General features: G+C 57.7%; 2 protein-coding genes across 8 annotated transcripts; one reads left to right on the forward strand and one right to left on the reverse strand.

The window, feature by feature from the left end:
• The first annotated feature begins 2691 nt into the window (after window positions 1-2691).
• LOC121168022 (protein CUSTOS-like) lies at window positions 2692-9697 on the forward strand. Of its 7 annotated transcripts, none has more exons than XM_040997783.1 (6): window positions 2692-2830; window positions 5386-5479; window positions 5605-5721; window positions 7675-7748; window positions 8384-8474; window positions 8858-9697. In XM_040997783.1, the coding sequence occupies exons 1-6, from the start codon at window positions 2692-2694 to the stop codon at window positions 9210-9212; spliced, it is 870 nt and encodes a 289-aa protein (XP_040853717.1). In that variant the 3' UTR covers window positions 9213-9697. The 7 variants fall into 7 exon arrangements, with proteins under 7 accessions (XP_040853717.1, XP_040853718.1, XP_040853719.1 ...); XM_040997784.1 differs by having other exon boundaries at window positions 5386-5428; window positions 5623-5721; window positions 8855-9697; XM_040997785.1 differs by having other exon boundaries at window positions 5386-5428; window positions 5623-5721.
• A 1293-nt stretch (window positions 9698-10990) lies between these two features.
• Window positions 10991-24338, reverse strand: LOC121168021 (hepatocyte nuclear factor 1-alpha). Its single transcript, XM_040997782.1, has 10 exons — window positions 24037-24338; window positions 18774-18973; window positions 16565-16751; window positions 15920-16176; window positions 14677-14828; window positions 14338-14539; window positions 13366-13557; window positions 12763-12884; window positions 12524-12668; window positions 10991-11118 (listed from the first exon to the last, which is right to left on the reverse strand). Exons 1-10 carry the CDS (start codon window positions 24336-24338, stop codon window positions 10991-10993), a joined length of 1887 nt encoding a protein of 628 aa, XP_040853716.1.
• Window positions 24339-24683: the final 345 nt, after the last annotated feature.

Consider the following 24683-nt stretch of genomic DNA (forward strand, 5'->3'; position numbering starts at 1 on the left):
ACTGGTCCCTGGATGCACTAAGCCAATATGGCCCCTGCTGAGGATGCCCACACCCAGTATCAACGCATCCGGTTCTTGCCCTGGCTCTGTTCTGCTCACGCACACTCTGAGAAGCAGCTGCTGGCGATGACTCAAGTCCTTGGGTCCCTGCCATCCGTGTAGGACACCCAGATGACCTTTCCAACTCCTGACTTCAGCCTGGCCCGGGCCTTGGCCCTTTAGCTTATGCTCTCTCTCTCTCCCCCAATTTCAACACATCCACACATAGAAAATATGTTAACAGGAATAGACCGCAGTCAGGGTAGGGAAAGTGGCCAGCACAGGCACTGCACAGAGGCCATAATCCTTCCCCTCCCTTGCCCCCTCGCAGTACGCCCAGGACATGCAGGTGACGGTGGAGCAGTGGGGTTACACAGACCTGATCCTCTGGGTGAACCCCTACGAGCCCATCAGGAAGCTGAAGGAGCGGATCCGCCGCAGCAAGGGCCTCGTGGGCCTGCCGCGCCTCTCCTTCCAGGAGAGCGGTTGCAAGCGCCAAGTGCTCAGCAGCCACTGCTCCCTGGCCGACTACGGCGTCTTCTGTAGCACCCGCATCTGCCTGCTGGAGACTGTCTCCCCCGAAATCCAGGTCTTCGTGAAAAGCCCCAACGGGAGCAGCCAGGCCTACGCGGTACACCCCAAAAGCTTCGTGCTGAACCTCAAGCAGCAGATTGAAGACCGGCAGGGTTTTCTGAGCAAGCAGCAGCAGCTGGAGTACGAGGGCCAGGTCCTGCAGGACTGGGTGGACATGGGCTACTACAACATCCAGGACAGCGACACGATCACCCTCTCCCAGAAGCCATCAGCACATGTCCGCTACCTCCACAGCTAGTTTCTCCGAGGGTAGGCTGTATGCGTTTCTGCCCATCCACTACGCCTTCCACTTCTCGGCTGGGGACAGCCCTGGGGGCTGCCTTCATCACCTTCATCAACGGTTACCCAAGGCTGCCAAGGCAAAGCAGAGAGCTGGGAGTCGCAGAATACGCCAACGGGCTGTGGCCAGACTCCTGTGTGCTCATGGGATTCTCGTCCACACAAATCACTATGGCAGCCAGCCCGGTGAAGTTCAAGGCTCAACCTCCGCAGCAGCTAAAACTAAAAACTAGGGGACTCAGTCAAGAGCTGCCAGCTCCTCTACTTCCCATCTACTTCCCATCTACTTCCGATTCGAGGGCCAACCAGAGGAAGCCCGATCAGCTTCCCAGACCAGCCATGTGGGGTGCCCTGCTGCCAGGGAGCCAGGGCCCACAGCCATCCCACACCAACCACCTTCTTCGTGGGCACTCATGGAAGCCTCCACTTCTTGCCACTACCAGGCTTTTCCCATGTCGCTGCCTGCCTGCCTGCCTGCCTGCCTGACAGTCTTGGCCATAGGCAAGGGGTGGTGCTGGATCCCTTTGCTCTTGCGGGCTGGGACCCCCAAAGCCTCGGCTCTCACAGAGATGCTCTTTGCTTGGCTTCTGCTGCCAGCAAAAGAACACCTTGTGGTTGTTGCTTGATTGTTTGAGGTTCTCAGCCCTGGAGGGAAACTGAGACAAAAAGAGACAAAGTCTTAAAGACTGAAAATAAGCTATAACAATAATACAATTCCCTCTATGCCTGAAACCCTCACATTGCATCACCTAATACCCCACAGACAGTGGGAGAACAACAATGTGATCGAATTTATTCCCGTCAAACAATAAAAAGTTTCCTTTAACCTTGCGCTGCCTTTTTCTTTTTAAAACATTTTATGTCTATTTCTATGCAAGATAGAGTGTCAGAGATGGGAGGGGAGGGAGAGGTCTTGCATCTACCAGTTCACTCCCCAAATGGCCACACGAGCTGGGCCTGGATGAAGCTCGAAGTCTGGACTTCCATCCATGGTTCTAGGGGTGCAAGCACTTGGGCCATCTTCTGCTACTTTCCCAGGTGCATTAGCAGGGAGCTGGATAGGAAGTGGAGCAGCCGGGACCTGAACCAGCATTCCAAGCATAGGTATAAGTGCTACACGACTTTCACTCGCTTAGCATATCTCACACAGCACACTTCATAACTGGTTCTCCACAGCTCCAGGCACTTTGGCAACAAGAATCTTTGCAATCCCCAGGTTTGTTGTTGTTGTTGTTGTTGTTTGTTGTTGTTGTTGTTGTTGTTGTTGCCTTTGGGACAGTCAGACTCTTGGAGCCCTCATCTTCATGACCGTTACAATGCCAGCCCACATCGTAGGTGATGGGAAACGCCTTCTTTCCAGAAGAATAGGCTACTTCCACATTCCATTCAGGCTTCCAGAACACAGATCCGCAAACTGGATGACTCATAAACAAGCATGCTGGACAGTGGGAAGAGCAGGAAGGAGGTTCTGCCAGGTCTAACAAGTCGTGAAAAACCTAGCCCTGATTCCCCAGGTGCTGGGTCTTACACGGTGCAAAGGGCGAAGCTCTCTCGTGCAGAAGAGCGTTGCCGCCATTCATGAGGGTTCAGCTGTGACCTAATTACCCCTGGGATTCCCTATGAGCTAATTATCAACCGCTCCCTAAGCCCCAACTCAACATCACCAGGAAGTCGAGGAGAGACTGAAAACTACAATCCCCACAATGCTATGCGCTCCCCGAACTGCCCTGGAGAGTGCGCATACTGTTGCTTTCCCACAATCCTTCGCGGGTTCTCAAGATGGCGGCGCCCAGTGGCTCCATGAGCGATTCGGACAGCAGCAGCAGCGATGCTGAGGAGCTGGCGCGGTGCCGCGAGGCCGCGAGGCCGGCCTGGGGCCTGGAGCAGCGCCTGCCCGGGGCCGGGACGACAGGAGGCGGTAGGAGACTGTGCTGGGGGAGGCTGGGCGACGGACGCGTGTGGGTCCGAGATACGGGGGTGAGGAAGGGGTTGCCAGGAGGCAGGGGTGCCGAGGGAAGGGTCCAGGGAGGCAGGGGTCTTGACTGAAGGTGCAGGCGGCTGACCTGTTATGCCAGTCGAGACCACTGGCACCCGGGGGTCTTTGGGTTTGTGCGGCTCCCCCCGGGCCAGGTGAAGCGCTCCTGACTGGACTGACACTGCGACCATCCCCTCTTTGCGTTCTGTGACCAGTTCCTCCTCGCGGCCTTCGCATTCGCATCTCTAGCCTGCTCTCCCCACTGTGCCAAGATGCCCCCGTTCGTAGTAGAACACACCCAAGCCTAAAATTTGGGAAGGAAAAAAAATCAAATTTTTTAAAATAAGTTTTTGTTTGAAAGGCAGAATTAGAGAAGGAGGGGCAGAGAGATCTTCCCTCCCATGGTTTACTCGGCAAATACGGTGGCCAGAGCTGGGCTGGGCTGGGAGCTTCTTTCTGGTCTCCCACGTGGATACAGGGACCCAAGGCTTTTGCCCATTCCTCTATTGCTTTCTCAGGCCACAAGCAGGGACCTGGGTCAGAAGTGGAGCAGCCGAGACACAAACCCGCATTTATATGGAATGCTGGCACTGCAGGTGGAGGATTAGGGTGCTGCACCACTGACCGACCCCACAACAGTGTGAGCGTTCCGTGTTCTCTGCCTCCTTGCCAGCCCTTTTGTAACTGTCAGCCTGTTGATAGCTATGCAGTGGAATGTGATGAGATGGCATTGTGATTTTGAGTCGCATCTTTAAGATATTTTACAGGCAGAGTTACAAGAGAATGGGAGAGACATTTCACTCCCCACATGACCACAATAGCCAGAGCTGGGCCCGGAGCCTGGAAATCCATCTAGGTGTTCCCCAATAGATGCAGGGGCCAGCTTCTGCTGCTTTCCCAAGAGCTACAAATCGGAGCAGCCAAGACCCGAACCTGTGCTCATGTGAGATATCCGTGTTGCATTTGGAGGCTTAACCCACTGCGCTTCGGTGCCAGCCCCCCGTCTTACTTGGTTCATTACGTGAGGCCATAGTTCCCTGTTAGCATTACATCATCTGCTGTGCGCTCCACTTTTCTCTGAGCTGTGGACACTTCCACCATTTCACCACCAGGCGGCGACCTAAGCCTAGGTCTGTTGCAAGCCTGCTGTGTTGGTGTGTTGTCGCTGTTTGAGCACCAGAGGGCGCCCGTATCCACGATTTGTCCATTAGCGGCTGAGATCTTGAGGCTTTGGCTGTCCTGGCCTCACAAGCAGTGGCCAGTAACTGTACTGGGCTCAGCATCGTGGGCCTGGCGTGAGCTCCAGCGTATGGAGGGTCCTGCACTGTCCCACCTTGGGTCCCAGCAGCTACAGTCTGACTCCAGAGGTGCTGGAGGATGGGCTTGAGGAGGTGGTCAGTGAGCCCCGGGTACGGGATAGCAAGGGGACATGTTACTATGGGGGACCTGGCGGTGGGTTTCAGGTCTTAGGATCTGAACTTAAATCCCTCCCCCAGGTGGGAGGCGTGGAGCTGTGTGTTACTCAAGTCGTTTATTTTCATGATCACCAAGTTTCACTGACACTGGTTTTCTTTGAGAAACAGTATGTGCCATTTAAAACCTCATTCAGGGGCCCGATGCAAGGGCTCAGTTGGCTGATCCTCCCCATTCAAATCCTGGGATACCACATGGGTGCTGGTTCATGTCCCAGCTGCTCCACTTCCCATCCAGCTCCCTGCTTGTGGCCCGGGAAAGCAGCAGAGGACAGACCAAGGCCTTGGGACCCTGCACCCGAGTGGGAAACCCGGAAGAGGCTCCTGGCCTCAGACCAGCTCAGCTCCAGCTGTTGCAGCCATTTGGGGAGTCAGCTAGCAAATGAAAGATTTTTGTGTTTGTCACTGTTCACTCTATAAATCTGATCTGTCCCTCCAATAAAAGTAAATCTTTTAAAAAACAGTCTTTCCGAGGCAGGCCCCAGAGGAGGCGGTGGCAAAGCAGGGTTGTTTGTATAAAGAACTCACAGCTCCCCAAGATGTGTCCCTCGCCCTACCCACTCCCACCCTCACCTCTGACACCACCACAATGGTTTTCTCCTCACGGTTTCAGTACCCCTTTGCTCTTGTCCATGCATGGACTTCAAACATTTTTGGTACCAAAATAACCTTTAAATTTCCATTTCATTTCCCCATGCACTTACTGAGTGCCCTGGTGTAGCTGGATTTCACTGTTATAACATTGATTTCAAGTCAACCCTGTGCTAGGAGCTGGGGTACAAAGACAAAACAGACCCAGAGGCAGGCCACCATACAGAGAAAATACCCAGACACTCGCTTCCAGTGGCAGCCTGCTGGTCCACCTGCACCTCAAGGCAGAGGGCAGTAAAAGCCCAGCGCTGGGCCGCGCAGCCATGCCTCACCCGGGCTTGTGTGAATTGGCCTGCCGTGTGCCCGTTATGCTGCAGCCACTGCAACGCCTCCAACACTGTGCCCCTCCATTCCCGGCTTGATTTTTTTCCACAGGTGCTGCAAAGAGCCAGCCACCCGCCTCCCAGCCAAGCCTCAGGTACTGTTACTGTCGGTCTGTAAGTGTGTGTGTGTGTGTGTGTGTGTGTGTGTGTGGGCACGCACGTGTGTGCATCCATCAGTGCTACATGGGAGCGCGGGGCTATGAGAGCTGATAAGGCACACCCAGCTCCCGTGTGCGGAGACGGCTTCCCGGGCAGCAGGAAATCAGGCCAGCCCATGCGTGTGCTGCAGGCACCGGGTAGACGAGCATGAGCAAGATGGCAACGAGCTGCAGACCACCCCCGAGTTCCGAGCCCACGTGGCCAAGAAGCTGGGAGCCTTGCTGGACAGGTGAGTGGACGCATGCGCTTTTTCTCTTCCTGGATGCCCACGGGACGAGCCCCAGAGGCCCAGGCTTCTCCTGTACGCTCCATACCTCTCCGCCAGGCTGCAACACAGCCAGAGGGACCTGGGCAACGGGGTGGGGCCGGTACCATTGCAGCCATCAGGACCACTAGCCAGATTCTGTGTTTTCATTCAAACATGCACGCACCCTGTTATTTGCCACTTCAGCCTATGCCACCGGTTCCCTTCGGGGGAGCTCTGCGGTGTGGGAATGTTCCCACAGCCTGAAACCCAGCAGGCGGCTGCGGAATTCATCCGCACACTCACCCGCCTGGGTGTCTACCGGCTGTGTGGGTGGAGCGCTGCCAGTGCCCATGTATTCCTGCGGGCACCTTGTGTACATCCCAGCCAGCAGGCGGCCCTGCGCAGTCACGGGGAGGGAGGAGCCACCTGCTCTCTTCCCTGTCTGTGCCCTCAGCCCCGGGCTCATCCTGCCAGCCGGAGGGTGATGGAGGGCCCCTGGGCGGCAGACACTCCCACCCACTACACAAGCTCCAGGAAGGACAGAGCTGGTGTATCTCCAGAGCCCTACAGGTGCCGGTCCTGGGCCAGCTCTCTTATGTCAAGTTCCCCAGCATGGGTAAGAATTCATTTGGATCAATATTGCCAATGAGGGTGCCAAGACAAGGTCTGGGTCACTGGAACAGAATGGGGCATCCTGCCAGCAGCAGGCACCGCCCCCCAGCACATGGTGGAGGTGGGGAGCCCACCCTCTCCGAGCTCTGAAGCTGCTTCTAAGAGCGTGGGTCCCCCTCATGGGCGCTCTGCCCCCAGAACATGATGCCCCTTCCTAATAGCATCTCCACAGGAGATGACGGTTTTGTGTGTGCGTTGTAGGGACCACAGTCGAGACCTCAGCACAGCTAGCGTGTGGCTCTGGGACAAGGAGCTCCCCCCAGCAGAGGGGTTTAGATGGCATTGCAGTCTGCACACCCATGTGCCCTTGGAGGCCAAGGTCCGTGACCATGTGCTCGAGGCTCCAAGGCCTCTTGATGGGCCCAGTGTTTGTCTCCCTGAAGACTGGAGCTTGCACTAAGCCACTTTGTGTCGCTCCAGCAGAACATCTGAGGCTGGGCCGGTGTAAGAGACGGGGAGTTCTTTAGCTCCGTCACAGTGTGACATGTGGCATCGCAGCAGGGGCCCACGCAAGAGGGCTCGCAGGGTGAGAGGGGAGCCAGCATACCCCACTGTATACCCACTGTGTGTAGCTCTCTGGGTTCCTGTGTGGGCCCCTTGTATGAGGCCCTGCCCCTTACAGGTGCCACCAGCTCCTCCCAGCATCACCGCCCTGAGCACCAAGCGTCCAGCACAGAGACCCCTGCCTCCTGACCACTCTGGGAGACACTGCATAAAAACCACAGTGAGCGCAGCTCCACATTCCAGACTGGCAAAGGCCGAACAGCCTTGCGGGAGGAGATGAGGCTCTGAGACTGGCTGCACTGAAGGACAAGTGCTGTTCAGAGTCCCCGTGGCCTTGCCTGGGACACTTCAGGCATTCGGGGAGGGCAGCAGTGTGCAGCCGAGGCAGGCTGACTTCAGAGTGACCACGGCCTCCGTACCATGAGCTGGTCCTCCCTGGCACCAGAGATGGACGTGGTGCCTGGTTGGCCTTCCTGTTGGATCAGGGCTTCCCCTTGTTGCTGCCGTTGGCGGTTTCCACCTGCTGGTTCTTGGTGCTGGCTGGGGAGGTGTTGGTCTCACATCTCAGGGCTGCCAGCACCCCTGGCCCCTGCAGGTGTTAGCGGCACTCACACCACTGCTTACAAGGACCAGGAACGTTTCTGGAAGTTGCCAGGTGCACCTTCTGGCCAGCTTTGAACCACTGTGTGAGGTCAGGGCACGGTCCTGGACTGCCCGGCCTCCCGCTGTGCTATACGCCAGCCTCTCCTCTCCTCCTAGCTCCATTAGCATCGCCGAGGTCGTGAGGGAGCCGAGAAAGACCACAGTGCAGAGAGAGGCCCCGGAGGACGACGGTGAGTGCTCACGTCTGTGTCCCAGCGGCCATGGCAGGGCGGGTGGTATTCGTGTCCCAGACCATAGCTTCAGAGCCAGCTTTTTCCCCGGGCACCGACCTTCCCGTAGTGCACGCCCTGGGGGACAGCGGAGGGGTGGTTCACATTGCTGGACCCCTGCCAGCCATGCCAGAGACCTGGAGGGAGCTGCCTGCTCCCAGCATCGGGCTGGGCCAGTGTGGGCATTTGGGGGGTGAACCAGATGGTAGAACTTCTCTCTGTGGATGTCTGTCTCTCCGCCTCTCTGATAAATAAAAGTTTTCAAACCAATAAAAATCAGTTTGTCATTCCTTAGATCCTGATGCAGTTCCCTTCCTTGTCAGCTCTGCCCAGGCAGGGGAGAGATGGGGCACACAGCTGCAGGCCTGAGGCTTACCATCCCTACTCCCTCAGCCGCCCAAATATCTGAGCATCGCCCTCCCAGGGCCCTTGCGAACTTGGGGTGGGAGAACCCTCTGCTGGCTTCCAGGAGCCTGAAGGCTCCCTCCCAGCCAGGCCTCAGCCTGTGAGGGTACAGGATGGAGGGTGGCAGAACCCTCCGGGGGAGCAGGGCACCTGACATGTGACAGGCCTGACTCTGTCCCCTTAACTCCTAGGCTTCCGTCTCTTCTTCACGTCCATCCCCGGAGACTCTGGAAAGGCAGCTGAACTCCAACCCCGCAGGAAACGACAGCCCCCAAGCTCCAGGTGAAAGCGTGCGTGCACGCGCAGCCTTCCTCACTGGCCGGGCTAGGAGAAGCTGGGGGTGCTGGAGGAAGGTGACAGTGCGTGGGGGGCAGAATGCTGCTGCTGGCCCTGTGCCCTTAGTACTCCATGGCCCTCCATGCTGGGCTGGACACCACCTTGCCGTGCCTGTCCCCCCAGGATTGTCATGAACCCTGCCCCGGCAAGGTGCCCACTTTACAGGTGCCATCCTGAGGGTCAGAGGATGTGGGTCCCTGATGAAGCCAGCCTCTGCTCTCTGCCTACCTCCACAGCCCCGCCCCCCACCAGCTGCCTGGAACAAACCAGGAGCAGCCATGGGCGCCTGCCTCTAGCTAACCCTGGCCACTCTTCCCTTGTAGCAGCAGCGAGGACAGTGACGAAGAATGGCAACGGTGCCAGGAGGCCGCCGTGTCCGCCTCTGACATCCTGCAGGAGTCAGCCATCCACAGCCCCGTCCAGCAGGAGGAGGAGACCAGGAAGAAAAAGAAGAAGAAAAAGTTGAAAAGGAAAGCCCAGAAGGTGGCTGATGTTGACTCAGCTGTGACCACTGCTACCACCGGGGCCACGGTCCAGAAGCAGGAAGAAGGGCTGGGCAAGGCCAACGGGGCCCATGCAGCCTTGGGGACCAAGAAGAAGAAAAGGAAGAAAAAGGTGAGGAAGGCCCATGAGACTGCTCCCCCATCACCAACAGCAAGCCCAGAGGCCGCGCCAGCACACTGACCCAGTCTCCGGGCACAGGGCCCCACAGCACTGAGGACAGGCACCCTGGAGGTGGGACATTTTCATGCCCGCCTCTCCAAGGTCAGGGACTTGGCTGGCAAGGCTGGACTGGCCCACGAGACCTTGATCATGACTGGAGCCCACCCAGGGGTTGGGGCAGAAGAGTGGCTTCAGGGTGAGACAGCCTAGCCTTACCTCCCTCCAAGGGCCAAGGCAGACCCAGTACCAGAACATTCCACGGTTCCAAGGCTCAGGGCTGGTGGCAAATGGCCAGTATCTCCCAGTGGTCTCCGAGGTGGGCAAGGAAATTGAGCCTCTCTTCCCCAGCCCACGCAGGCTGGGAGAGAAGGGATCCCCGTAGCCACCACAGAACCAGGCTGGGAAAGCAGGAAGTTGTGCCCATTGGTCTAACTTTGTGTTTTGTAAGTTTACACATGTGGGCAGCTGCACTCGGCCAGCTGCATGGGAAATACATTGTGAGGGACCGAGCCTCGATATTGTCTCCCTGTCCAGCAGCAGCTACGTGAGGCGGGGGAAACTGGGGCCCATAAAGCAAAAGGGGCTCTGCTGGAACGAGCAGAGGCAGAGAGAAAACTCCTTGTCTCCCCACCCCCATTACACCTCCCTCCACCCTTGCCTCAGTAACAAGGGAAGCCTGCAGGTGCGCAGGATCCCCTGAGCTGCCCATTCCCGTCTGAGCAACTTGTGGTCAAGCCAGACGTTTCCAGTCCATTTCTCTTTGGCTTTACTAAAAGTTAAATAAACATACAGGCTCTCCCTTAGCTGGCTACAAGCTGCAGGAGGTTCTGGTTCTCCCAGGCCCCCTCAGCCATCCAGGGAAGACCCTCCCTGCTCTTGGCAGCAGGCCCATGGAAGTGAGTCCATGCGTCTTCCGGCCCCCATGCACCTGCTGTGTCCCTCCTGGAGCCGTTCAGGACCTCAGCCTTGAGCCTGTGGCCCAGGCACTAGCCCAGCCAGCTCACAGCTCTGAGCATCGCTCCTGTGCATGGCTGTCACCGCTTAGCTCTCAGCTGGTCATGCTTTGCTGCCCCAGGATGTGGTCTTGGCTTCTGCAGGAGCAAGGACAACTTCTGGCCCATGACATGGGCTTCCCCTCCCAGGTCACACACTAGGCTAGCACTTGTAGACCTGATGTTCAGGCGAGAATGAACGTCTGGGCAACTTGCAGGTCCTGGGGCCTAGGAGAGGGCTTGAGGGAGGCTGGGAGAATCCTGCTTCCTGCTCTGTCAGCTTGAGCTGCTGCACAGTCGCCACTCGGGCAAAATACCTCTGTGAGCCTGTGACAGCAGTGGCTACAGATGGGGCCGGGGTGGCGTGGAGTGGCCTGGTAGGTTGCACGGGTGACAGGATGTGGCCACGATGACCTGGAGCCTCGGAGCTCAGCGGTCGCAGCTGCCTGGGTTTGTGTCCTGAGAAGGGGACAGGGTGTGGGGGGTGGCAGTCCCCTTGTGTTACACGTAGCGCGATGGCATCACAGAGGCAGTGACGGCAGCTCCACCTCGTGCCAGGAAATGAGCTCAGCTCCCAGTAGCCCCCTCAGGTTCAGCTGAAGCAGCTGTCGGGTTGGGGTGCCTCCGGGCCCTCCTGTGGGATGGATGGCTGACGAGCAAGGTGGGACCAAGGCCCAGGTTCCTGGAGCAGCAGAAGGGCGACAGGTTCAGAGGTCCCTGCAAGCCATGCGGGCCGCAGCCTTTGTACGGCCCCCTAAGCAGGCAGTGCTGTCCCAGGGCTCAGCCGCTGGGAGGCAGTTGCCATGGTTACTGGGAGGAGGAAGCCATCTGCGTGGAGATGAAGGTCTCGATGACGCCATGGTTGGAGGGCAGCAGGTGGCTGTGGCCGTTGGTGGAGTCAGAACTCTGATACAGCACCAGGCTGCTGGAGGACACTGCAGAGGGAGAGGACACTGTGTGGGCTCCACCAGGCCCACTCGGTTCTCCCTGCCTGCCTGCAGGGTGGCAGACAGGGCCACATGCCACATCCCAGAGCCAGCAGATACCAGGAACCCTAAGGCCACACCTCTACCCTCTAGTCTTCAAGGGGGACCCCCCCAAGCCAGGCGCTGGGCCGCCCCAGAAGAAGGCGTGTGGTGTGGGGTGGTGGCCTTGTGCACCGGCTGGGCTGAACCCAACCCAGATCTTGGAGGTCTGAGTTACTCATAAAGTATTCTGCAGATACAGTAAGCTCTTGCGGTTGGCTCCTGTCCTCTCTAGCCTTCCTGTTTATTTTAAGCTGGTAGTTCGTGTCTGCTGGTTCACTCCCTCCAAATGCCCACAGTGACTGGAGGTCTCCCATGGGAGTGACAGGGACCCAAGGGGGACTTGGCAGGAAGCTGGGCTCAGAAGCAGAAGCTGCCATTAGAACATTCGGATGCGAGCACAGGGACTGGGGTTGCCAGGCTGGGTGCCTGCCCCAAGAAGGAGGTGACACCGGATGGTGGGGGTCGGCCTTCCCCAAGCAGGTGAGGACCTTAAGAGCAAACACCAATGCTTGCTAGGGATGAAGGAATTGTGCCTGAGCTCGCTACTGCCGTACCCCCCAGGCCCTGCCGGCCTGCCCTCCGGCTGCGTGCTGGCTGGTCCTCAGTCATGCGAGTCAGGCCCCGTGGTTGATGTCTCTGCCAGCACAGCCCATGAGTGCCAAGTTTCTGAAGAACCCTGACTGGTGGAGGTTAAGAGAATGGGTTTCCAGCTTGGCCCCTTGTTCAGTCCTGGCTCTGCCCCCCAGTAAAGCATGGAGCTGGGGCAGGGGGTTCCCTCGGCTATCACTACAGCCACCAGGGCTGACTAGGGGACCCTGAGGGTTCCCAGAGGACAAGTGACCTAAGGTCAGTCTGCAGCGGTCGCTGCAGGCCCGGCAGCACAAAAGCACCCGTTCTCTACCTGCACCTCGCGGTTTGCAAGCTTAGGGCCCCTAGTATCCCTCAGGGTGTGGACAGGAGTGGGTTGAGTGGCTGTGGTGTGCTGGAAGCCCACACCCCAGTGCTTTGGGGGAGTTTCTCCTGATGTCAGTGGCAACTCGGGCAGAAAGTGTCAAGCTGGGGGCAGAGCCGACACCAGGAGTCCCTGTGGGCCACGATGAGCCCCACTTGCCTTCCCACCTTTTCTCCACCTGCTGCCTCTGCATTGCTTCATCTTTTTCCTCACTCTGGTCAGTGAGCAGCTCCTGCGAGACAGGCTGCACCCACGGAGCTGGGCGCACTTCCCCCCCGACCCTGTTGCTCGTGCTCACCTGCTTACCCACTGCCCACCCCCGGGGACAGCAAAGAGGCAGGTGAGGCCAGGGCTGCTCACCTGTGGGGCTGGTGCTGAGCCGGTGGGTGGGCTGCAGGTGCTGAATGCCAGCAGGGTCCTGGCTGGGGATGTGAATGGTGGTGGCCGGGGACGCCGGAGCATGCAACCCAGACTCACTAGAGGCCTCTGTGTCAGAGGTGAAGACCTAGGGGAACAGAGCAGCTTCCAGGCGTGAGCCCTCGGCACGGCGGGGACTGGGACCCGGGACCAAGGCGGGGCTGGGCAGGCGTGGGCCTTACCTGCTTGGTGGGTGTGAGGCTGGCCAGGGCGCTCAGGTTGGTGGTATCCGTGATGAGCATGGTCTGGGGAAGTAGCCCCGTGTGAGTGTACTGGGCCACCTCAGGCTTGTGGCTGTAGAGGGCTGCCCACCCAGGAGAGCCATAAGGAGAGAGAAAGACACAGACATGGCACCCTGGCCCGGCCTGGAGCCCTCTCTCAAAACACCAGGCGCTCAGGGGAGGGGGAGCGTGGGGCGTGCTGGATGGCCCTGCTGGGTGGGATGTGGGAGGGTGTCCAGGGCAGCGGCTGAGTAACGGGTGTGAGCCCTGTCCCCCACTACTGGGACCTGCTCAGCTGGGGCTGGAGCCTGAGCGGGGCCAAGAAACAACTCTAGCGCCTGTCACCTGGGGACGACAGAAGGAACAGGTGCACAGCTGCTGCACTTGGCCCAGGAGCTGTGTACTAAGCACCTGTGCATTCTAGACCCTGTATATGGCACAGGTGCTGTGGGCAGGGGTGTGTAAGTGAAGGGCAGGGCGGCAGCACCACTATATGCATGCTGCTGTGGCATTCCATGTGAGACTCCGTGTGGCTGCACCTGAAACCTGCCAAGAGGCACTCACCGTGGGGACTCTGCAGCTGGGCCATGGTGGCCATGAAGGGACTCTGGGCCACGTGGCTCTGCACTGGTGGCATGAGTGGCTGCTGGTAGGAAGGGTGCAGCGGCTGGGAGAACTGTACTGGCTGCAGGGTGGTCAGGCTGCTGCCCATGCTGTTGATGACCGGCACACTCTGCGCCTGTGTGGAGGCCAGGCCTGCAACAAGAGAGCTGGGAGTCAGCTGGGTCTTCCAGCCGCCCCATTGGCAGGCACCACCCCATCCTGCCAGAACCCAGGGGTTGATAGAACAATCCAAAAACAGCCCAGCACTGATCAGTCAGTGGCACTGGCCAGTCACACCCCTTTATTGAGCCTGTAGCTCCTCCCCAGGCTGGCTAGGAGGCGTGGCCAGTGACTGACTGCATTCAGGGTGGTCAAACTGCGTTCCCCAGAACTTCAGGCTGTTCCTGTCTCTCGGCAGCTCCCTATCTGTGTTTAACACTGAGCGATAGGATACATTCACACAGCATTTTCTAGGTTTAAAAACAGACCAAGAAAGCACAAATGTTCATGCCCTGCTCTGTTTTCCTGCAAACTTTTTTACTCTCCCCCTCATTCTGGGCTCCATATGCATTCGGGGAAATAACTTGTATCTGTACTGAGCATGAGCAAGCTTTTGTGTTGCCATTATTCCTGAACCAGGAAGCCTTAAGCCAGTTACTTAGCACTGCCGTTGGATCAGAGCCTGTTTAAAGCATACGGCAGGGGGCAGGTGGCATCTGTGATTCTCCATCCTGTGGGAGGCCTGGAACCCCAGCCCTTCACAGGATTCCTGTGCCTGCTTGTTGCCTGCACACTCAGCTCTCTTTTCAGGATATGACTTGGGGCAAGACCCAGGACAGGGGCTCTGAATGTGTAATTGAAGCCCAGTGGCTTCCCCCGGCTCCTGGCTTGGCAAGAGCTGCCCATCCCCTCCCCAATGCCCCCACTGCTTACCAATGACCAGGGTGGAGGCACCGGTGTTGGTGAACGTGGGGCCTAGGGAGGCAGGCTCCCCAGGCCCTATGGTCATGACCCCGGGCAGGGAAGCCATGATGAGGTTCTGGGGCTGCTGGCCGAGGCCTGGGGACGTCTGCTCCAGGCTGTGCAATGCTGTCAGGGTGCTGACAGGTGGTAGGGGGCCCCCGGCTGCTGAGACCTGCGAGCGGAAGCCAGCCTGCGTCAGGGCAGCCCACACACAGCCTTTCTGGAGGCTGCTCTAGGACACTTCTCCCCAACTCCCCAGCCAAGGAAAACAGAGGGGAAGTCTCTCCCTACAGGTAGGCACCAACTCACGAGCTTAGCTTCGGTGCTCAGCAGGCTGTGGCTGGGCTCCAGGCCTGTGGGGGACACTTGGTGCAGGGGTGTAGACACGGTCACCAGGGGCGCCCCACTGCTAGAAGGAACCTCTGCAGCCTCACTAGTTGCAGGCTGTCCGTAGCGCACGCCTGGGGAACAGAGAGCAGGGGCAGGACTCAGCACCCTCCCCGCCCCCCAACGCCCACCGCACTCCAAACCTCATGGGTCTGCTCAGACCACCTGCCCCATGCCCTCATACAGCCTTGAAGCTTTGCTTGGGCACCCAGCTTGTGCTGAGCCCTGTGCTGGCTGCTGTCAACTCCTGGAAAGCAAGTGCTGTCGGTACTTCATGGAGACAATGGAACCGGACCAAAGCGAAGCTCATGAAACAAAGAGATGAAGTGAGTGGAATCGGCTGAGCTGGAATGAGTTGAACAGACTCTGCTTGAAATGAATCGAGCTTGATTGAGTTGAGCTGGATTACATTGAATTAGATTCAATTGAACTGAGCTATGCAAAATTAACTGAATTTTTATTGAATTACATGTAGTTAAGCTGAATGGGTTGAATGGAAATGGGTTTGATTCAACTGTACCAGACTAAAATGAAATAAATGGTATTATAATGAGTTGAACATAAATGAATTGATGTGATCTGAAATGAATGAATTGAATTGAAATAACCCATATGAAGTTAGGGTAAATTTAATGAAATGGAGTAGAGTGGAGTGAACAGTGCAGATACAGAGGCATGGTTGAGTAGAAAGGACAGAGTGGTGTGAATGGAATGGACAGATGGACTGAGGTGCGTTGGAAGAGATGGAGTGATTGGGTCTCCAATGGAGTTAAGTGCCATGGGTGCAGTGGAGGTGAGTGGTGTGAAGGCAACAAGATAGAATGGAATGGAGTGAGGTGATACAGAAGAATGGGGATGGATGGAGTGGGGTGATAAGGAGTAGATTTAAACAGTGGAGTGGGTAAAGAGGTTTGATAAAAGAGTTGATGGAATGAAATATATGGAAGAAAGTGAACAGAATGCATATGGAGAAGGAAGGAAGGGTGGATGGAGTGGGTGGGCTAGAGAGGAAAGCAGAATGGATGGAATGACTGGTGAAGTAAGATGGAGCTGACAGGAACAGGGAGTGGAGGGAAACCAAACAGAAGTGCTATGGGGTCTGGGGCCGACCTCCCCAGCTCTCCCACCCTCTACCCAAGCAGCCAGCTGCCCACATTGCACTCACCGTGGACCTTGCTGGGGGAGAGTGCAGGTGGGGGCAGGCCCGGGGAGCTGTGGGCAGGCAGCGCTGGCCCCGGCCCAGGCCCTGGCCCTGGCCCTGGCGGTGGCGGCCCACTGTACGTGTCCATGGCCAGCTTATGCCGAAAAGCTTCTTCCTTGCGCCGGTTGGCAAACCAGTTGTAGACCCGTACCTCCGTGACGAGGTTGGAGCCCAGCCCCTGGGCCTGTGAGGGCGACACCCCCCTCTGGATGCACTCCGCCCTGCAGAGACAGCCACTAATGAACCTCCACGCCAGACTCAGAGAGCTGCCTCGGGTTGGGAGGGACCCAAGGAGGTTTCAAGCTGGCACATCTAGGTTCCAAGGTCAGCTCTGCTATGTGACCTTAGTGGACGAGTGTCCTGGCCTCTCTGACCACCTCAGTCTATCCATTCAGAAAGTGGGCAGACCAGCCATAGGGTTGCAGAGGGGATGACATGACATAAGCAGCCACTGAAGGGTTGCTGGGATGGGTGTGGGATGCTAGGGATGGACTTAGGCTCAAGCCTTGAATAGCAGCTGAGCCCTGTCAACTCCCTGGACCAGACAGGTGCTGCCAAGGTCCCTTTGTTTCTCTCTCCCCAGCCCTGCACCAGCCCAGTCCTGCCCACCTGTTACACTCCTCCACCAGTGTCTCCCGCTCCTCCTTGCTGGGGTTCTTCTGCCGTTCGTAGGCCTGGAACAGAATCTGCTGCGACGCAGGACCCCACTTGAAACGGTTCCTCCGCCCCTTCTTGGTGGGCAGCTCATCGCCCGTGGGCTCCTCAATCAGCCCTCCCTGCCCTGCATGGGTGAACTCTGGAGGCACAGTAAGCCATTAGGGAGGGTGGGGGCACAAGCCGCGCCCTCCTCCCCATATCCGCACTCCTGACCAGGCCCTGCCTTCTTCATCTTCCCAGGTGTTGTTGAGAGGAGTCTGGAACCGAAACTCAGATCCAGTACTGACATTGCCACTACCTGTCTTAACCTGTGACTAAGACAGACATCACCAATCAACACCTGCACAGTTTCTCCCAAGCCAGGATGGGATGGCTGAGCCCTTCTCCATGCAAGGCTGTGGGTAAGTGTTAGCATTTATTCAGATCGGCAGCCTAGCTGTCCCCACTTCACAGCCAAGGAAGCTGGGGCTCAGGGAGGATCACCTGCTTTGCCAGGGTCTCACAGAAGAGCAGAAATGAGAGCCACCTTCTCAGGACATTGAAAGCCATCATCAACCTCCCAGACTCAGAAATCAGGGTTCAAATGCAAGTGTGAGCCAGGCAGGAAGAGCCCTCTCCAGGTCTTTACACTTTTTTTTGGAAACTTGTTTCTCAGACTGTCCCTAAGCAGGCCACTAAAGAAGTGGGACAAGGAGGGGAGGGAGATGGTTTCTGCCATCTGAATGCCAGAAGCCAGAGTGGACACAAGTATCCCAGGGAGAAGTTTCTAGAAGCCCAGATGGCCCAGATTCCAATACTCCCAGCATCCATGGCTTCAGCACCCACCCACTAGGACTCCCAATTGGCCATGTGCCTTCTGCCTAACCTCCCCCCTGGCCCAGAGTGGCCCTGAGCGAGCAGGGATCTGGACCCAAGACATTAGAATTTGGTCCCTAAACCTCCAATAATTTTAAAAATCAAATCATAGGCCTGGCACAGTAACCTAGCAGCTGAAGTCCTTGCCTTGCAACTGCTGGGATCCCATATAGGCGCTGGTTCATATCCCAACTGCTCCACTTTCCCATCCATCTCCCTGCTTGTGGCCTGGGAAAGCAGTCAAGGATGGCCCAAAGCCTTGGGACCCTGTGGGAGACCTGGAGGTTCCTGGCTCCTGGCTCTGGATTGGCACAGCGCCAGCCATTGCAGTCACCTGGGGAGTGAATCATCAAAGGGAAGATCTTCCTCTCTGTCTCTCCTCCTCTCTGTGTATCTGATTTTGCAATAAAAGTTAAAAATAAATGTTAAAATATGAAAATCAAATTGCCCAGCTAAGGCCATCAATAACCAGGCCAACCCGAAAAGCTTGGTCAACAAAGAAGCCTTACAGGGCTATGGTGACTCATGTGTCGTGTCCACACCAGGTGGGGCCCTGCAGCAGAGAATGTTCGTTCATGGGCAGGTGAAGACACTTGAATGAAGTCTGGAGCTTCTTCTGGATTTCCCATATTGATACAGGGGCCAAAGCACTTGCACCCTCCTCCACTGCTTTTCCAGACCATTAGCAGAGAGCTGGACCAACCACAAGTGTGATGGCTCCTGTCACTAGGTCTCTGCCGCCCACATGGGAAACCTGGATTGAGCATCCTGTTCCTGGCTTTGACCTGACTCAGCCCTGGATATTGTGGGCATTTTGGAAGTGAAACACTAGAAGGTCCCCCCCTCCACCTCTCTCTCTCACTTTCTCTCTTTCTCTCTCTCTCTCTCTGGATCTATATCTCTTACCTCTCCTCTTCCTCCCATTTCCTATCTGTGGAGGTGTATTACTGGATGGATATATGAATGCATGGGTGGGTGGGTGACTGTATGTATGTATGGACAGATGGACAAATGGATGGGTTGGATGCGTGGATGGATGAATGGATGGATGGATGGATGGATAGATGGGCGGGTGGATGGGCAGATGGGCAGATGGGCGGATGGGCGGATGGATGGGTGGGTGGGTGGATGGAGCACTAAGATGGATGAATGGATGGATGGATGGATGGATGGATGGATGGATGGATGGATGGAGCTCTAAGATGGATGGATGGATGGATGAAGTGGAGAAGCCTCCTGCTCCATCTTCTGAGTAGGGCACATTCTGGGTCCTGCCAGGGGAGACACAGCTGGAGCAGTTACTTACGCTGGGCCACCTCTCGCTGCTTGCGGACGTACCAGGTGTACAGGGCCGCTCGCTTCTGTGTCTTCATGGGGGTGCCCTTGTTGAGGTGCTGGGACAAGTGGGACTGGTTGAGGCCGGTGGTGTCGACCACCTCCCGCTGCGGGATGTTGTGCTGCTGCAGGTAGGACTTGACCATCTTGGCCACGCGCCATGGGTCCTCCCTGGGCCGAAGGCAAGAACAGTGTTTGCTCAGCAGGGGGTGTCAGGGGACTCTGTTAGCCCTTTAGGTGGGGTTAGGGCTCTGGGTGCTGGAGCTCTTGCCAGCCCTGGGGCTAAAGACTATGAAAGCAAGCTATCAGGGAACCTACCCTTGGCCTTAGAGACAGGGAGGTGTTGTTACTCGTGTCACTCAGTGACACAGGGACATGGAGACAGAGACCTGGGGACAGAGACTTGAGAGGTGCATGGACACACAGAGCTGGGCTGCCTGCTGATGCTCACAGGCCATGTCGGGGTAGAGTGTGGGTCCTCCCCTTTGGGGCCTCTTTAAAGTTACTCCCCTTGTCCCACCTGGCTGTGTTAGCCCCTGTAAGGGACTGGGAGTAGACGCCTGTAGGCAGGAATTGTCTGGTTCCCAGCATCCAAGATGGACCTCCTGACCTCAAGTTGACCATTGGTGTATATGTGAATGAGTGAGTGTGTACACGTGGCATGGGTGGGTGAACAGCTGGACAGATGGACAGGTGGGTAGATGGCCAATGGATAGATCAACAGCAGATGGCTGGGGACGAGGTGAGGGGACTGTGCTCTTGCACATGAAGTACTTCTAGGGAAGGACCCACCATCTCTGCATGCAGGATGCCTTTTGTATGCACAGGGACTGGGTCCCAGTGCCACCTGCAGATACCAGACTCAGTGGATGACAGGCCCCTTGCAATCAGTGGCTTAGTGTGTATGTGTAGCCTGTGGATGTGGTCCCGAGTACTTCCAGTCACCTGACTGGCAGACACCTGCTGATACCCGGCAGCTCCTGTGATATCAACATCCTGCAAACTGCTGTGATGCTGTTCTTAGGGGACAGTGCAGGTGCAACTGTTTAGCTGTGGTTGCCTGCATCCCGCAGGATTCAAACCCAGCAGACACAATGCTTAGATGCCAACTGGAAACCCCGACACCCAGCCCTCAGCATCCCAGAGGTCACCCATTTCTGACTGCCCTGCCAACGCCCGTCCCAGGCATGAAGGCATGGAGTCCTCCGTGTGCCAGCACCGACTTTCTGGTTCCTTTCTCCTGAATCATCAGCCATTTCCAGAAAGTCAAGGATGGGGAGAAAATGGGGACAGGTGCCTTTCAGCGGGTCAGCATTTGAGATAGCTGGGTCCCCGGCATGTATAATTGAAAGCCTGCTTCCTGCAGGTCCACTCTGGGCTGGACCCTGTGCTGGGGGCCATTTAAATCCTAAAGGAACCACAGGAACTAGGTGTCACCCCCACACCCATTTCATAGATGACAAAATGGAGGCTCTCAAAGGTGACGGTGCTTGTCCAAGGTGGCACCCGCCCTGAATCCTCTCCCTGGCTTCTGGACTCCAGGGGATCTGAGGGCCCTGGCTCCCCCACCCCTCCTCTTCTATGGGTACAAATGAGCCAGGAGGGAAGGGCAGTACAAAGTCCAGCCTGACGCCTCTCCAAGCAAACACACTTATCTGATGGCAGAGCGGCTGCCCAGCTGCCTCCCTCCTCCCCACTTCCGCCACCACCCTCTGGGCTGCCTATTCCAGCAGGGCCTCCAGGCTCAGACTGAAGATTTCCCATCTGCCGCTATCCATCTCGTTCATTCTCTCTCTCTCTTTCTTCCTTTGCCTTCCCCTGCCTCCAAGAACCCAACTCCTTTTGCAGGTCAGCTTCCCCAGCTCAGAACTAGGGCCAGGTCTCTGGTGTCCCCTGCTGTCACAGTTGGTGCCCCAGCCCCTGTAGGTATGCGCCCAGGTCACATCTGCTCTGTAACCCAGGGCAAACTCATGCCAACCCCTCCCCTGCCACCGGTCCCTGGGAGGATGGTATGGGGTTCACACACAGAGAACTTTGAGTAGGGCCTGGTATGCCACGGGGGTTCAGTTCCCATCACCTTCACTGTTGTCATTGACTATGCAATCCTGGGGACCCCTTACTCCTTGCAAAGCCAGAGGTGAAGCTCTGCCTGTATTTCCTCCCCTCACCTACTCAAAGGTCAACCTCATGTCCAAGGCTTTAGGCCTTTTGGTCTGTGACTCCTTGGTTCTCAGGACACCCAAGGTTGTGCAACTGGGATGCTCAGCCTGGGAGTAGCCAAATTCTCATTGTGAGCATTCAGATCCAAGCTTGGACTCCAGCTCTGCCCACTCAGCATCCAAATAGCCTCAGGAAGCTGCCCAACTTCCACCTGCCTCAGTTTCCTCAGCTGTGAAATGGGCCTGCGATGTTTCACATGTCTGAGGCAGTCCTTCTGTTGAGCTCACAGTCAAGGTGTACAGCAAAAGCAAGGTCAAGGAGGGGCCAGGCACACCTGCCACAGGCAGACACAGAGCCTCCCTCTGTGTACAGTGTAGGGTAGGAGGACTCAGCCCCAAGTCCTAGACTGGCTTCCTGCTTTGAAAGTCACCTTGGGCATTGAACGTGCCTCTCAATTACCCCTCTAAAACAAGAGTGTGGGTTGTGCATTCTCCCCCGCCCCCAGCCTCCTACTGGACCCGGTGGGATACATTGTCAACTCCATCTTGTAGAGTGGGCAGGACCGGGAGTTGAGCCACCAGGCGGGTGGCTCTTCTGTCCTGCCCTGCTTACCATCTTGCTGGGTCCAAGTGTCCCTTGCTAAAAGGGCCAGAGAGTTCCATGGCTGAGTCCTAAGTTGCCTAGTGCCAGGAAGGAGCTGGGAGGACACGCAAGGAGGAACCCTGGCTCTCGGTAACTCCTTGGGGCCACGCCTCACTCTCCTGGGCCCTGGCCAGCTGGAGAAGCTCAGCCACCTGTGTGTTCATCGTTGTACGCCAGCCCCTGTTAGGAGCGTGAGGCCTGGTCCTGGGGGAGGTACTGTTCTCTCTGCCCCTGGTAGAACACGAGCTGGTGCAGACACTAACCCATCAGGGATTGAAGCGAGTGCTGCCCGAGGCGGGCTGGCAGGGAGGAAGAGGGGGTGTAGACAAGGTGCCGGAGGAGACCCTGCCCTGGGGAGACACAGGAAAAGAAGGCCCAGGCGAGGAGGAGCAGAAGCTAAGGAGAAGGAGAGAGGGAGACACGCAAGGAAAAGTCAGAGTTGGACCAGAAGCACAGAGCCAGAACAGGGAGTCGGGATTCTATTTGTTGTCTAGGTAGGGAAACTGAGGCAGGAGGAGGTGAAAGAGACTTGTCAGGAGCCCAACGGTGAGGCCTGGGGAAAGAAGTCAGGCTTCTGTTGTGGCCTCCAACATGGGGTATCCGGGGAGACCTGGGATCCGGGAACCCCCCGCCCCAGCCTCTTCCCAAGGAAGCAGCTCCCAGAGGAATTCAGGAAGCCGTTTCTCCTTGCCGGTTCCAGCTTTGATATCCCCTAGGCCCAGGCTTTCCCAGGGGTCTCCCAGGCTTCTGGGGGCTCCAGCCGGCAGCCTCCCCCTTTTTATCCTGTGGGGCGTTTTCAGATCCCTTTGTTACCTGAACAATAAGTAACCCAGGTAGTTAGTTATAAACCCTGCGGGAACAGGATCTGGTTGATAATTTATAGCAACATCTCAAATTTAAATGGAAAGTAAACAGCACGCTGTTAGCATTCAGGAAAACCCGCATACTGCTTGGGAGGGGAGCCCGGCAGCCTCACTTTCTCTCCTGGGCCCCTTCTCCCCTCAGTCCTCCTTGGCTCTCCTCTCCATCACACCTGTCTCTTGGGCCCTGTCTCCCCCTCTCTCCCTCAGCGTCTAGGCCCTGCTGGTCCTCAGGGAGCACTTTGACCTCTGCTCTCCATCCCCGGCTCTGTGGATCAAGCCTCCCCCTCCAGCCCCAGCGCCCCACTGCAGGGGGCTGCTGAGCCAGAGGCCACGACCATCCAGGTAAGAAAGACCCCCGGGTACCCCCTGTCCCACCACCACCCTCTTGTCCCAAAGCCCCCTGGTCCTGTCTGGGGCTCTGAACAAGCAGGCCCAGCTCCACCCCACCCCAGGCGCCCTTGCCCTGGGTCTGGCAATGCCTGGCTCTTTGTCCCTCCCCTACCTGCTGCGCGGGAGCCCTTTGCCCTCATCTTGCTGCCAAGTCAGGGGGCCCTGCTGCTCCCCTCCCCCTCTTCCCAGGCCCCCAGGAAGCTCCCGGAGGCCTCTGGGAAGGCTGGGATCCACCTTCCCCCCCACCCCTAGCCCGGCAGGGATCAGGACCTTGGACAGAAAAGACCTCTGACACCCCCTCCCATCCCCCACCAGCCCCAGGCCCCCTCGTGACTGTCAATCCCTCCCAGGGTAGATTCCAGTGAGCTCAGTCAAGCTCCTTCCAGCCTCCTTGCCTCAGTTTCCCCACCTGGGAGCAGCCTCTTGAATTACTTCCTCCACGGTCCATCTCAACACTGGGAGAAGTAATCCTTAGCCCCCCAACCCCATAGTGCCACTGCAAGAACCAGAAGGCCTTGGCCAGGCCCCCTTGCCACCGGCTGAATCCTAGTGGTAGCGGGGTGGTCCCTGCAACCCCAACGCCACCTTCTCCCCACCCTGTACCCCCTCCCCCATCAGATGGGAGGCTGGCTGGCCCCAGGCCTCTCTAGGCCACGTCTCTCCAAGTTAATGATCACAGGCCTTATCAGGGCCTTTTATAAATTTATAAAACAAAAGAGAAATAATAAAGTGCATGGGTAATTAGTAACCAGGTCAGCTCTGCTGAGGAGAGGGGAGGCCGCGGGTTGTGGGACCCAGTCAGTTCTCCTGGAGATGGGGAGCCAGCCAGGTGAGCCCAGACCCCAGACCCTCTCATGGTACCCGGCAGCTTCCTCGGGGGCTGTGGCCTGCCAGGCAGCAGGGCAGCTCCCGCTCAAGGCTGCAGCTTCTTCAGGTGAGCGTGGTGGAAAGCCCCCCCCGTAGCCCAGGCCCAGCCCTCCCTCCTCAGTGGGGCTTCCCTGCCTGGAGGCAGCACCCAGGCTTACAGCCCGACATGCACGGGGCTGCAGGATCTCGCAGCTCCCTGGGGTGCAGCGGGACCTGGCGCTGTACAGGATCAGCCCCCTACCTGCACCCTGAGCCCTTGTGGGGTCCCTTCCTGATCTCTAGGTTGGAGGCGCTAGGGGCGGGGTAACTTACTGCAGCAGGGTCTCCACCACGGCCTTCTGGTGGGCTGCCTCCTCGGGGCTCAGGTTCTCCAGTTCCTTGAGGATGGGCGGCGTGAAGTCCTCGCCATCATCGTCCGTCTCCTCCTCCGAGCCCCGTGTCTCACCGAGCCCATTGGGCGCTTCGGCCAGCTCCCCCTTGTCCAGGGGGGCCTCGCTAGCCACCAGGTAGGGTCCCGGCTCACCCAAGGCCTGGATTAACGCCTCTTTGCTCAGGCCCGACTCGAGCAAGGCCGCCAGGAGCTCCGTCTGCAGCTGGCTCAGCTTAGAAACCATGGCTCCTCTGCCGCCGCCACTGCCACCACCGGGCCACGCGGCCCAGGGCCACCGAGCCGGCTGCCGCCGCCTCCCCCACTGCACAGGGCTGCTTGGTGCTCGCCGGGCAGCAGCCACGAGCCCAGGGCTCCTGGCACCCACGCCCCCCCAAACCCCACCAGTCAAGCCTTGTGGGCACCCCCACCCCCCAATCCTGGCCCCAGCGGCCAGTGAATCAGGCCCCTGCCTGCTGTTTACATTGGAGCTGGGGAAATTCTCCAAGGTTCATATTTATCCGTGTGCTTAGCGAAGGCACTGAACTTTGGACTTCAGCCCTGTGAGGTGCAGGCCTCGCAGCGGCACGGA

The sequence above is a fragment of the Ochotona curzoniae genome, unplaced genomic scaffold, assembly GCF_017591425.1.
Source record: "Ochotona curzoniae isolate NIBS_2020 unplaced genomic scaffold, NIBS_Ocur_1.0 patch440, whole genome shotgun sequence".
Classification (NCBI taxonomy): Eukaryota; Metazoa; Chordata; class Mammalia; order Lagomorpha; family Ochotonidae; genus Ochotona; species Ochotona curzoniae.